This window comes from Rhinolophus sinicus, linkage group LG11, assembly GCF_036562045.2.
Source record: "Rhinolophus sinicus isolate RSC01 linkage group LG11, ASM3656204v1, whole genome shotgun sequence".
Lineage (NCBI taxonomy): Eukaryota > Metazoa > Chordata > Mammalia > Chiroptera > Rhinolophidae > Rhinolophus > Rhinolophus sinicus.
The window spans coordinates 33,667,238-33,682,412 of record NC_133760.1 but is presented as its reverse complement, the minus strand read 5'-3'; the positions used below and the strand labels follow the sequence as shown (position 1 = coordinate 33,682,412).

The following is a 15,175-nucleotide window of genomic DNA, read 5'->3' as shown; positions in this document are numbered from 1 at the left end:
AGTAGCAGAACTCTTAATACCTCAGACAAGACAATTGTATGGTTTCATTCAATTAATTTGCACAAAATATAACATTAACTTGACTTTTTCAAATACAGTCATCCCTCAGTATCCACAGGGTATTGGTTCCAAGACTTCCCCTCACCCCCATTCTCCCCCATGGATACCAAATTCTGAGGATGCTCAAGTTCCTTATATAAAATTGCATAGTATTTCCATATAACCCATGCACTTCTCCCATATACTTTAAATAATTTCTAGATTGTTAATAATACTTAATACAATGTAAATGCTTTGTAAATAGTTATTATACTGTATTGTTTAGGGAATAATAGAAAGGAATTAAAGTCTGTAAATATTCAGTACAGACCTAACTATAATACATAGCACACATCAGCAACAAAAAAAATTTTTTTTTTTTAGAATTTTGAGCCCGGGTTGGTCAAACTTGCAGATGCAGAAACCACAGCTAGAGGGGCCAACTGTACTTAACAAAAAATCCCAAAATTAAAGATGAAAAATCCAATCGCTACCTGTGCATATATAGAACCATAACACAGATTACTTCCTTATGTAAGAAACCCACTTTGACATAGTACAAGTACATGTATAGTACAGTATTTCTTTCTTGTGTGTTAGATAGCTCTTTTCCTTCCTTTAGCGAGAATAGCATTATTATAATAAACTCAAATCCTTCAACAGAGCTATAAAGAATAGATTCATTCATCTAGCTTGATACTGCAATTAGCAGGCTGCCTATTTTCTGAATTCCAGCATAACTCATTTTTTAGATTGCTTTAATCTACAAAAAGCAAAGTAATGTTCCAAAAGAACACCTGTTTCATCCATCTTATTTAAGCCTAATTCTTTTACTTCTTGGAGCATAAAATAACATATTGAGAGTCATAATAACTATTCCAAGCAAAGATTCAATGACAGATCCATTTTTCAAAAGTTTGAATTCTTTTTTTTTTAATAATTTATTTTTTTAATTTATTGGGGTGACAATTGTTAGTAAAATTACATAGATTTCAGGTGTACAATTCTGTATTACATCATCTATAAATCCCATTGTGTGTTCACCAAAATGTTTGAATTCTTTTCTTCCCCTGTTGAAAATGATTTTGATGGGAAAGTATCCCATGAGTCTGTGCATTCAACAGTCTCTACAGTCCCTATCCCAGCAATGGACTTATTGCAAATGGTTATATAGGCTAGTGATTATAATTCTGCCACAAACATTCTTCCCAGTCTACCCTAGTACCACAAATTGAGCCAAAATGATTTAAACTCAAAAATTACTTTTTGTATTGTTCCATAAAACAAAGATCTGAATCAAAAAAAAAAAAAATCATGTTCAGAATTTTCTACATTGGGAAAAGGAAATGTTAATAAATGACATTTCTTAAGGATAAACAAACATTTTCAAAATTAGGGAGATTCCAAAACAGGCTTCTTTACTACAAAGTATTTTCATTTTTAAAAACTTAACAAAAGGAAACATTTTTAAATTCTTAAACGAAAATGGTGCTTTTACCACAAAGATTTTTAGTTATAGCCTAAATAATGAAAATTCAAGCTTACAAACAGAAGAACATCCTACTCTACACTTACAAATATTTCAAATTTCCTCTAATCTATATTTCATACCAGTTTGCTGAGAGTAATGAGGTCCTATAACTATTACTCATCCAACTTGGTTGTTAAAGACAGAGGAAACATCAAAACATCATGGAAATAGATTTTAGTTTTTGGAATTGTAGAGATATGTTTCTTTGCATGTGAAACATGACTATTTTTGCTTTAAACATATGAATATAGCTATATACCAGCAATGTGTGAGAAAGTTCTAGCTGCTCAACACACTGATCAATATTTGATATTATACCCTTTTTACTTTTAGGTATGCTAGTGGGTATGCAATGGTATCTCCTTGGGGTTTTAGTTTGGATTTCTCTGATTACTAATGAGTTTGAGCATCTTTTCAAGTGTTTTTTCTTTTTAATATTCAAATCTCCTCCGGTGAAGTATCTATCCAAATCTTGCCTATTTTTTAATCAGTAGGTTGTTTTTTGTCTTATTGACTTGTAAGAGGATTTGTAAGAGTTCTTTATACATTCTGGGTATGGTCTTTATCAGATGCACATTTCACAAATATTTTCTTCCAGTCTATGGCTTGCTTTTTCAACTTAACAGATCTTTTGAAGAGCAAAAAATTTTCATTTCAGTGAAATCCAATTTGTCACTTTTCTTTAGTGGCTCATGCTTTTTCTGTCCCAAGAAATTTTTGTCTACTCCCAAATTGCTCCTACGTTTTTTGTCTAGAAGTTTAATAGTACAGTTCTTACATTTAGGTCTATGGATCATGTCAAGTTAATTCTTATACACTGTGTAAGATAAGGGTTGAGATTCATATTTTGCATATAGATATCCACTTTTTTACAGCACCATTTCTTGAAAAGACTGTCCTTTCCCCTGTGGAATTATTATGGCACCTTTGCAGAAAATCAACAACTATATACATGTGGGTCTACTTCTGGGCTCTTGTTTATTCCACTGATCTGTCTACACTTAACAACAATGCCACACTTTCTTGCTTACTGTATAATAAGTATGAAAACAAAGTGATATAAATCTTACAATTTTTTTTTTTTGAAGTGAGAATTCAATAAAAATTTTTCAAAATACTCACCAATTTGTCTTAAACTATAAAACAAAATCATCCTCACCCAAGAAACATGACACAACATTCATTAATGAACAATCAGAAGAGAACTAAAGAAGAAGAAAAGTCACCCACGGCCACCCACAAATGGAACAGTGTTTGCAAATCATGTATCTGATAAGGGATTTGTATCAAATATAGCAAGAACTCTTACAACTCAATAATAAAGACAGATATCCCAATTAAAAAATTGACAAGGGATCTGAATAGGTATTTCTTAAAAGGAAGTATGCCAGTGGCCAAGAAACATGAAAATATGCTTAACACCACCAGCCATCAGGGAAATGCAAATCAAAACCACAGTGAGATACCACCTCATACTAGGATGGCTATAATCAGAAAGATAATAAATACTGTTGAGGATGTGGAAAATTGTAACTCTTGGACGCTACTAGTGGGAATGCAAAAAGGTATAACTGATTTGGAAAACAGTCTGGCAATTCCCCAGAAGGTTAAACTTAGAGATAATGTATGACCCAGCAATTTCATTCCTAGGTGTATGTATGTGTATGAGTGCATATATACCCAAGAGAAATGAAAACATCACATAAAAACTTGTACACAAATATTCTTAGCAGCATTATTCATAATAGTGAAAAGTAGAAACAACCCAAATATCTATCAACTGATGAATAAATGGATAAATAAATGTGGTTTTTCCATACAAAGCATATTATTTGGTAATTTAAAAAAAATGAAGTACTGTTACTTGCTACACCACCTTGAAAAAATTATGCTAAGTGAAAAAAGCCAGTCATAAAAAACCACTTATTGTATGGTTCCTATTATATGTATGTCTAGAGTGGACTAATGCTCTATCCTTTAAGGGGGATATGGGGTGGTTAACCCATTAAATTAATGCCAACGTATTAGCAAAATTGTTCACAGATAAATCTTACAATTTTGTCCTTTTCCAAAAGTTCTGACTGTCCTAGCCCCTTTTCATTTTCATGTAAAGTTTAGAATCAGCTTATCAATTTCTGCAGAAAAGCCTGCTGGGATTTTGATGGGAATGCCATGAATCTAGAGATGAATATGAGAAATGACATTCTAACAAATTAAGTCTTACAATCCATGAGTATAATATATCACCCATTAATTTAGGTTTTCTTTAATTTATCCCAGCAGTGTTTTATGGTTTTCATCATACAGACATTGCACATATTTCATTAAATTTACCCCTAAGTATTTAATTTTTTGATATTGTAAATGATTGTTTCTTTAAGTTGCCAATTATTTGCTTCTAGTATATAGAAATACAATTGATTTCTGTATATGACTTATATTCTGCAACCTTGAAAAAACCACTTATCAGTTCTAGCAGTTTTTGTAGATTACTCAGACAATCACATCATCTATGAATGAATACTGTATTTTCTTCTTCCTTTTCAATCTCTATGCCTTTATTTCCCTTTGTTGCCTTACTGCACTGGCTTGGACATCCAGTAAAATGTTAAACTAGTGAGAGTGGCCATTCTTATTTTTTCTCCAATTTTAGGGGAAAAGCATTAAGTCTTTTACCATTAAGTTTGTTAGCTGTAGTATTTTATAAAGACTCTTTACCACATTGAGAAAGTTCTCTTCTATTCTTAGTTTATCAAAAGATTTTGTCATGAATGTATGTTGAATTACATGGAAAGCTTTTCTACATCTTTTGAGATTACTGTATAGTCTTTCTTTTCTAGTCTGTGAATATAGTGTAATTTTCTAATATTAAACCAATTTTGCTCTATTAGGATAAATGCCACTTGGTCATAATATATTATTACCCTTTCTATATATTTAGGATTTGATCTGTTATTATTTTGTTAAGAATGTTTGCATCTATGTTCCTAAAGGATATTGGCCTTTAGTTTTTGTGAAATGCCTTTTTCAAGCTTTATATGGGAATAAGCTGGCCTTATAAAATATTGCGAAGTGTTTCTTCTACTTCTACGTCATGGAATAATTCATGTAGAATTTTTTTTTCCTTAAACGTTTGGTAGAATTCACTGTGAAACCATCAGGACCTAGAATTTCCTCTGAGTTAAGGTTTTAAACTGAAAAATTGATTTCTTTAAAAGATACAGGAATGTTCAGGTTATCTATTTCTTTTTTTTTGATAGTTCGTGTCTTTCAAAGAATTTGTCCAATTCATGTAAGTTGTCAAATTTAGTGGCATAACGCTGTTTCTACTATTACTTTATTATCCTTTTCATGTCTGTTAAAATCTAGAGTGATATCACCTCTAATACCCGGTATTGGTAATTTGGGCCTTCTCTATTTCATGGTTAGTCTAGCTAAAGGATCCATATTATTGATCTTTTCAAAGAACTAACTTTTGGTTTCATTGATCTTTCTCTATTTCATTGGTTTCTGATTTTATTATTTCCTTCATTATATTTACTTTGAGTTTAACTTGCTTTATTTTCTAGTTTCTCAGGTGGAAAATAAAATAATCTGAAACTTCTCCTTTCCTTACGCAAGCCTTAATGCTATAAATATCCCTCTAAACACTGCTTTTGCAGCATCCCACAGTTAATATTGTGTTTCTCAGTTGTGTCATTCAGTTAAAAACATTTCTAATTTCCTTCATTATTTATTCTTTGACACAAAGGTTTATGTTTTTTTTTAATTTTGGTTTGATATTTTTTAGTACTGAGTTGTTTAATTTCCAGATATTTGGGACTTTTCTAAATGTTTTATTTTTATTCATTTCTAATTTAATTCCATGTGGTCAGAGAACACAGTCTGTGGGCTTTTTCTTTTGCTGTCTAGTTCTGTTTTGTGAAGGTATCTGGGGAGATCCAAAGATATGCTGTGTTGATCATCTTCCCAATACCTTCCTAACAATATCAACTCTCAAGATTTTTCCTTATGTAATAGTCTATGTGCATCCAAAATGACCCAACTTACACTGGAATAAAATTAATCTATTAATTCAACAGATTTTTATTATGCTTTAAAATAAGCTTCTTCAAGTATAATTTAGAAAATAATGAATACTTACTATTATTTGCAAGAGTGAGTCCAATAAATGAACAAATAGGGCGAATTATCTCCGGTTTTATGCAATTTATTAGCCAGTCATTTGCATGTGGGAAAAGTGAACAGCAAAGCATTTGATTTTCATCTGAAAAGGAGACAAAGTCAATTATGTTTTAATATATTTGGTAAACATCAATTTTCATTTTTAAAAATTTTTATCTTTAACTATTTAAGATAATTACCATTTTGAGGATTGTTGACACAGACACACAAAGTACTACACACTGAAGACCACAACTGATAATTCTGGAAAACATTTTTATCTGACAAATTCAACTCATATTTTGAAAGACCTATCCTATTAGATTAAAAAGAAAAGGAAGTAAATTAATACAAATGTGTTAAGGTCTTATGTAATAAATAATTAATAACAAGAAATTTGTATTTGTTTACCTGAACAACTGTGACAGAACTTTCATACAACCTGTTTCTCTCACAAGCGTTTGTCCAATCCCTTAAAAAAATAGCCATATATTACATGAATATGACTTTTGTTTAGAAATAATTTTGCAGGAATGGAAAACATTTAAGTAGTACTATTAATAAATAACTTTCAATCATTTTAACACAGAATTACAGTAGATAAAAATCAGTAATCAAGATTATGGAAAATAGATGATCTTATTAGCAATAAATAATTAAACATTGGCAAAAAGACCTTTAAAAAGACTATGGGAAATATATTACTTATGCTTAGAATAGGACCACTCAAATTTCCCCTAAAATTATAATACACTTATTTTGCATGGTTCTGTGTTACAATGCCAAAATATGCTCCAAAACTTATAGAAAAATAGACATAAAAACTATAAGCATTTTAAATGTTTATAAAATTTTTAAGAATTTGAAGATTTAAATAAATCTGTGTTAAAAAACAACCTTAGCCTGAGCAGTAAGTATACAGAACACACTATACTATTATATCTTTGCAACTTTTCTGTTAATCTAACCTAAAATTATTCCAAAGTAAAACAAAAACAAAAAATTCCTGCCCCCCCAAAACAAAAATACTTTAGCGAAGAGCTATACGAAATTTAAGGCCATTGTTGACTCATACAGTAAACACTGTTAACTAAATGGCCAATTCAGTGGAAAATCAACCAACCTAATTCATCAAATGCCTCTCTTTTGCTTTTAAACCTGTCTTTTTAACTGTTAATTAAATAATACAAATCACTTTATTATTTCTTAAAATTAATAAATATCAAATTAAATACATGCTATTAATTCTCTTTTCTTAAAGCTAGTAGTTCTCAGAAGTTAATAAGAAAAAAGACACTGCTATAAAGATTAGAATAAAAAAATTAATAATGATTGTTCCAATTTATTATTTTTAAAAATGTTTCTACAACATAAAAGAATATACTTACTATTATTTGAAACTAGAACCAAAATAACATAAACAGACATTCTTTTCAAATTTGTGTTTGAATCATTAGATAAGAACAAAATTAAGTCTTCAAACAATTCTGAAGTGCACAAAGTCTGCTGACAGTAAACTGAAATATAAAAGCAAAATTTTAATTTCTTTGCATAGCACAAATCAGATCTCATTTCATTGGCATTTATTGGTTATATAACAAAATTTCTGACAAATTGGTATGTGTTTAGTCAACTAGCAGACCAAAGAGGCAATATCTTAATCAGAAGTACTTTATCTAGGTTCTAAAAAATGTATTGCAATCCCTTAGAATTTCCAATAAAAACCTAACTGAACAAAAAATTAAATATGACAAAAACTTAAGAAGATAGGTAAGAAAACATAGCCAGAGAAAAATTTCAGAAAAGTCAGAAACCTGCTTTAGAAAACAGAGGGACAAATGATACTTAAGACTTTTCTAGAAATAAAAATGTCTCTCCAAAAAGCAAAAATGATACTTATGCAAAACCAGGGAGTTTTTTTGTGATAATTATGCATAAACAGAATCTTAAAAAATAATTTAAACACAGGGATATAATCAGTATTTTACCCAGTGTCTAGAATCAGCTATTAAACTCTCTCTCAAAGGCAAGGACAATGTCTTATTTATCTCCAATGCCCAGCACACAGCTTTATTCTTAATAAGTGATGAAGAAAGAGTCAATGGATGAAAATGTAAGAACATAAAGTTGTTTAACAAACCAATGGTTTATATTCAACCTTATTTCAGGTATACTACAGAAAAATGTTTTTGCCAACACGAATTTGTACACCCAGAGCATATTTATCCACATACGAGATGGTTGTAGGTTATCTTCATCTTTTGATTCACATACTTGGATATATAGACAATGAACAGAATAGAAAAGCCAGTGATAGACCCACCATATCTGAAAATTAATTAAGTGATGATGGCATCATCTCAAATCAATATGAAAAAATCTACCTTTTAATAAGAATGTTAGGAGAGCTGGATTGCCATATAAAAAAGATAAAAGTGGAACCATTCATCACGCCACACCTCAGGAAAATTCAAAAAGGATCAAAAATTAAAAGTAAAATAAAAAACCATACAAGTACCAAAAGAAAATGTGGGTGGATCCCGGTATAACCTGGGACTATGGAAAACTTTCCTCTGGCTCAAAATACAGAAACAAAAAGGGGAAAGAAGGATGAATTTTATTTCCATCAAAATAAAAAAACTTAAGCATGGTAGTAAAGACAAAGTGGGGGAAAAAAAGGTAAGAAGAACTGTGAAAGTTTTTGAAATGAACAGAAATGATTACTGCATGTCCTGTCTAGTATATCCTTTTAGATTATCTGTGCCCTTTCACTGTCTTTGGGCTATTTTACAACTATGTAAATTGTGGAAAACTGATAGTAATGCAAGTTATTCTTGTCCACAGAAATGCAAAACATTTTTGACAGTAGAATGCAATTAATTATTGCCCTGCAGATACTGACCAGTTGTGTGCCTATTTGTAAATCTATTTCAGCATTCCTAAATGCCTATATTGTTTTTCTCCCATAGCCTTTGAAATAGCTGTAACATTTTACCAGTTCCTTATTAGTTAATAAGTTAAATATAATCTCTGGCATGCATTAATTTAAATAAATAGAATACCTGTATAAATCTATACAGACAGGTAAAAAATGAATTTAATTTTAAAATTATTTTTTAGTAGATTGTTAAAGTATATAACACAATGCTTGAAGGATAATAAAATAAAGCTTTTATATTTTACCATCTTGTTCTGCAACAGTTCCTAATGTATATAAGGCTGCTTCTTTTACCATGCTATGTTCACTTGACTTTGCAAGATTTTGTACAAACATCAAACCACCAATTTCCCGAAAATAAACACCAGCATCACCTGTAGGGCGTAGAGATAAAACAAAATAGAAATGATATTTATTGACTATTATTTTAAAGCTAAAACAAATCAGATAAATATAGAAACATAGTTGCAGAGCAACCGAGTAGAAGAAAAATAAGTATGCATATTTCATATATCACAATACTAAAGAACTAGAATCACAGATAAAAATTCACTATCATGTCTTACTGTTTTGTTGACAAATTGAATGAATAGTGACCAAAGCTTCCTTTTGTGATAAAGGATTGTCCATTTGATACTTCAGACACTCCAATAATAAGTTCAGGTCAGTTTTCATTTCTAAAGAACAAAAACTTCATTATTTTAAACCAAATGTTTCAAAATATAACTTAAAATTTCCCTTTCTAAATACATATCTTTGTAATGTTTGCTTTTTAAATAATAAATATGCATTACTTTTATATTCTAACAAACAATGAATACATATAAAAGAAATATGTTCCTGAAATAAAAAGAACTTGAAATGAACTTCTTAAAATTATTTGATTGTCCCCTTTCATGAAATATAGGAATAGAAAATCCAGGTATTATTCTCTTTATAAATAAACCTACACTGGTTTAAATACCTGCCATTTAGAAATGAGCTGAATGAAAATGAAAATATAGCATCTTAGAATTTGTGGGATGCTACTAAAGCAGTACTTAGGAGGAAATTTATTAACACTAAATGCCTATATTATAAAATTTAAAAAAGGTCTCATATTAATGCCCTCTGCTTCCACCTTAAGAAACTTGGAAAAAAGTAAATTAATCCCAAAGTAAGTGGAAGGAAAGAAATTATAAAGATCAAAGCTGTAATCAATGAGATAGAAAACAGAAAAACAATAGAGCTGGTTCTTTGAAAAGATCAATAAAACTGATAAACCTCTAGACAAAATTGATCAGGAATAAAGAAGCAAAGACTCAAATAACCAATATCAAAATGAGAGAGATGGCATCACCATGGATTTTACAGAGATACAAAAACAAGGTTGCCGGTTCAATCCCCCCCATGGACCACTGTGAGCTGTGCCCTCCACAACTAGCTTGAAACAACTACTTGACTTGGAGCTGATGGGTCCTGGAAAAACACACTTAAATAAATGTTGAAAAAAGATAATAATAATTATGTACAATTTCATATCTATAGATTCAATGACTAAGGTGAAATGAACAAATTGCTTGAAAGACACAAATTACCAAAACTCACCCAAGAAGAAACAGATAACCTAAATAGTCCTACATCTATGAAAAAAGTTGAAATCACAGTTTAAAACCTTTCTATAAAGAAAAATCCAAGTTCAGATGGCTTCATTTGTAAATTCTTACAAATATTTAAAGGAGAAATAATATCAATTCTGCACATTTCACACTGATGCTTTCAAGTGGTCTTTCTCACAAAGCATTCTCCTGTCAACAGACTATTATCTAAAAGACCCTAACACTTCTCAATACCTAAATTATGTCACGAGCTGTGCTTGCTCACAGAAATTGAAAAGGATTCCTGACTACAAAACAAAGAGGGCTGAGCCCAAAAACCAGGATGGTGATGGGGCATTGTGTGCAAAAAGGACCATGCACCAAAGGGCTGAGCTCAATATAAGAGTAACTATGCATCACTAAAAAATAAATAAAAATAAAAAATTTAATCAGTCCAAGCCACAGCCTATAAATACAGAAGATTCCTTCCCAGCTGGGGAGAAGGTGCTAGTTACAGCATGAGTTCTCCATTCATTGATCAAAAAATAAAGTTTCTGCTCTGCTTACTAAACTCATTCTCGTTCTATTGGCTTCAACAGCACTGGGCAGAAGAATCTTGGTTTGGGCCTTCAAACCAGAGGTTTGGTAACACTAATGCTGATTTCCAAAATACCTCATTCACCTTTTTGAAATGCTTTTCTCAGTCTTTTTTTGAGGGCCTTCTTCCTCAGCCAACCCTTATGTGATGGTGTGCATTAAGGGAACACTATTCCCCCATTCTTTTAATATTTCCTCTCGGGTTAATCTCCTCCATACCCATGGATTTAATTTCCATTTTTCTGAGGAAAACTCTGAAATCTGTGCCTACAGGTATACTTTGATGGTAGTTCTCTCAGGTTCCTAAATTCTTGTATATACCTCCATTAAATCAGCTATCATACAGTATTCTAATTATCAGTATGCCTTTTCCCATTAGAATGTCAGTTTCCTAAAGTCAGTGTGACAGGCACAGAGTAGATGCATGGTAAATATTTATGCAAATTGCTGAATTATTCATTTTCTGAATCCTGTCAAATAATCTGCAGTATATCCCACAAATATATAAAACTAATTTCAGATATATGATCCATGAATTTCTCACCTTGTATTTTCTTTGTGTCCTCACTTTCCATGCTTGTCTGTATTCTTTTACCTTATATTTCATCTATAAGATAAAGGTTATTTTCTCAATTTAAATCAATGTTTGAGAATTCAAGAATTATAAATGCAAAGGAATAGGGAAAGAATAGTTTTTCTGCAACCAGAACAACAGGGATTAAATCTACAACTTATTAGATGTGTGATACAGGGTGTGCTTAAATTCTCTGAGGCTCAGTTTCCTCATCTGTAAAACAGGAAATTCCCATTTCGTACAGTTGTTACAAGGATGAAATTTGAAAACACAAAAATGCATTTGGCGTTCTTAAGTACTACAGGCATTCAACACATTTTACTAATCAAACACACAAATGGTTGGTTAACTGAATCTACCTGACCCTCTTCTGGTCCTACTTATTTTCTTTCCTGTAAATTTTTATCCCATCCTTTCAGATTGGGCACCCCTCCATGAATTAGAAGTTTAAAACACACACACAGTCTTTAGAACTGCATTTCTCTTCACAAGCTAAGCTTAATACTAAAAATTTTTCTAAGAATGGTGTTTTCAACATAGTATTCCACTATTAAGCTTAAATTTTGTTTGTATATCATTTGTCAGAAGAATTTTTAAAATAACCGGCAACCCTGATACGGCCTCTTATATGCTTTATTTTAAAATGCTAAACTGATTTTTTTAGAAAAATGTATCAGAGTCTAATTAACTTCTTAGAGCCATAAATCAGGACTCACAGAACTCTAAAATTTTTATGTCTCCAACACTACTTGGCTAAAGGGAGATACTGAATTATCCTTTCCATTTTTCATTCTCACTCTCAAAATGAAAATAAGATTCCCAAACAAAAAATGTTGAATAATAAATGTGAGAAGCTTTTACAAAGCAATACACAAATATATACTAATTTTTCCATTTTTAACCTAAATATTCCATTAAAAAAAGGAACGGTTAGGTACATTATAGTATATCTACAGGATACTGTTTATTTGAAATGTTTAATAACAAGGAAAAATGCTTCTGTTACAATGTTAATCAAAAAGAACAAGATAAAATTTTATCTACAGCATGATTCCAATTATGTAGAGGCAACCATAAAATAAAACTAGAGGGAAAACAGCAACATAATAACTCTTGTCTTTAGCTGGTGGTTCTATAATGTTTTATTCCACTGTTTTCCATTTTTCACAATTTTTATAATAAAAGTTTCTAATGTTCCACAAGTCCTATTGTAGGTGTAGGTTGCAGAAAAACTATTCTTTAAACCTGATAAATACCTGTTCTTTAAACCTGATAAATATCTTTTTAGTCATTATAACAACCCTACAAGGGAGCTATAAGGATGAAGACAGATGAGGAGAGGGTAAACAATTTGCCCAATTCAAACAGCTAGTAAGTGCTAGGGCTGGAATGAAAACCAAGAAAATCTGAGGTCAGGCCCTATACTCTTGCCCTCATAGCAGTTTTATATTGTCTCCCATATGTAATTATACACTACATTTGAGCAAATAAGTTAAAATTTGGAAAACTAAATTTTAAAAAAAGACATTAAAAACTGTACTGTATCATTTGTGAAAGTTTTGCTTTGTGAGGGAGTTTATTTCCTTAATTTTAATTAATCTATTCTGCTTTTTAATATAATTTTATTTTTAAACAGGGACAGCTAATCGTCTTCAAATTGCAACTGAGAACATACACTACCTTTCTATTCCTTTGTCTTTCTTATACTATTTTCTAATAAATGGTTACTTTGCACAGTAAAATTACTAAAGTTTGCCAAGTATTTGCATTACTACAAGTCATCTATTCACTACCTAAGTGCTTAAAAACATCAACAGCGAAGGACAAGCTACAATTTTCAAAGGACTGATAATTATAAAATTACATTTGAAATTATAAAATAGTCTATTCCCAAGAACAAAAACATTTGCCCAATAAAGCAGATTTTCAGTAATTTAGTGAATAGATGCAAATTGTAATGAATAAAATATCAACATTTATTGCATTCTCACAGAAAGAAAAAAAAAGCGGGGACGGTGGCATTTTTCTAGATAACAGGAAGAAAACTACCTCCCAGGTTTCACTCAATCTACTACCAATAATAGTACTAACTCAAATTCAAAAAAATCTAGCTCAACATTATTGTCCTACCTGGGCTAGAAAATGTTGACATGAAAAGCTTTTTAAAATCTAAGTATCACTCCAAAGTATCAGAAAGATAAAGGACATCTTTCTGTGTGAGGCTGGCAGGGCTGAAAATCCTGCCACTAAATGCCATCACTAAGTTGTTGACAGTGGATAACTACCTTGAACTCATACATAGCAGAAAATTCCCCCTAAGGTAGGAGAGGCAAGGGAGAAAGGGCCAATATGCAAGCACATGTAATATCAAGTTTCTGTTACAGTAGCTTAAGTCGGTTGAGAAGTCAGTGAGGTCCAGAAAACAAGCTGAGGGTCCCAGGAGGCATTAACATTCCTAGACTCAGTAGATTGAAGCAGCCCTTTCACAGAACTTCTCACATCATCCCAGTTTGCACAGGTAACGGTGCCTGACTGCTCTAGGAGGGAAGGCTAAGCCCACCCTGCTTCCTGAATTTCAGTTCATGAATGCTGAGCTCTGGCTCACCTAAAGAGCTGGAAGGGCTTCTTTTGAAGAGGATTAAGGGACCAAGGCGCTGGTTAAAGGCTCCACCACCAAGCGATTCACCAGCAGCGGATGGGCCCGAGTCAGCCGTTACCATGCCCACCCCATCAGTTGCTGTGAAACTCACGGTCCGCCCGCGATCTGGGGAACCACCTCACCTGTGGTTCCCACCCTTCCCTACATCAGAATCATCTGGGAAGGCGCCGGCGGATTCTGAAGAACAAGCGGGTCGAAAACTGCCAGGCTCTAGACACCTGACCAAATGGTATGTGCCAATTCTTTGTCCCCCAAGCCGAGGTCGGCCTCCTCGGAAGAGCCCCTTCCCGCCAGCTCAACCTATTCCCTCAAATGGGCTGGTTATGACAGGAACCGTGAGGCGTTCCGCAACCTAGCGGCTGTGAGGGCCAACCGGGCCTGCCGGCCACAGCCTTCTTTCACCGGAGGCCCCGAACGGCTCCAGGGCCAAACGAAGCTGCAGCTGCGGGAGGACCCGACACCAACACACCGAGAGCAGAGGCTGTGGCCTTTAACCTCAAGTCGCCGGGCGGTGCACTCCCGCCCTTTCGCCCTTGCCGCCAGTCTACCACGACGCGGGCGCGTTTCCCACCCAGCGGGGTAGGGACACTTCCGTGGGGCGGGACTTCCGGAAGTCCCCGCCCCGCCCCAACGCGGAGTCTCTTAGGAGCAAGGGTTAGCAAGCGTGCAGAAACGTCATTTTTAACTGGTGGAAAGTCAACTTGAAGGGGGAGATCCTCTCATCTCACCGCCTGGCTTTTAGGGTTTCCTTTACTCACAGGGACGTTCGCCCCAAAGAGTTGGTTGGGCAGGCTCCGTGGTTGATGAGGCCGGCTCTGGGACCATGGCCTCAAGAGTCACCTGGGGCACATGTGCGCAGGCTTGATGGGGGAAGCCATCATAATCTTGAGCCTGGCCCACGTTCCTCTCCCAACTTTCCCTATGCGTTGCATCTTGTTGTACTTCTCTGATAAAACGAATACATCTGAAATATTTGCTTTTAAAATTCTATTAGTTTTAACAAATAGTTATGGTCATAAAATGAACATAACTAAAATCTGCATACGTATTAAATTCATTAATACTGTAAGAAAAAATACTTTAAGCTATTTCTAAT

General features: G+C 33.0%; 1 protein-coding gene across 1 annotated transcript in view; it reads right to left on the bottom strand.

The window, feature by feature from the left end:
• Nucleotides 1-14,140, bottom strand: part of TERB1 (telomere repeat binding bouquet formation protein 1) — a 34,464-nt gene extending 20,324 nt beyond the window's left edge. Inside the window, exons 1-7 of the mRNA XM_074316016.1 lie at nucleotides 14,026-14,140; nucleotides 9,239-9,349; nucleotides 8,918-9,046; nucleotides 7,123-7,251; nucleotides 6,146-6,206; nucleotides 5,935-6,050; nucleotides 5,715-5,837 (exon numbers count right to left, since the gene is read on the bottom strand). Coding sequence (XP_074172117.1) covers nucleotides 5,715-5,837; nucleotides 5,935-6,050; nucleotides 6,146-6,206; nucleotides 7,123-7,251; nucleotides 8,918-9,046; nucleotides 9,239-9,349; nucleotides 14,026-14,140 — 784 coding nt within the window. The remainder of the gene's footprint in view (nucleotides 1-5,714; nucleotides 5,838-5,934; nucleotides 6,051-6,145; nucleotides 6,207-7,122; nucleotides 7,252-8,917; nucleotides 9,047-9,238; nucleotides 9,350-14,025) is intronic.
• Nucleotides 14,141-15,175: the final 1,035 nt, after the last annotated feature.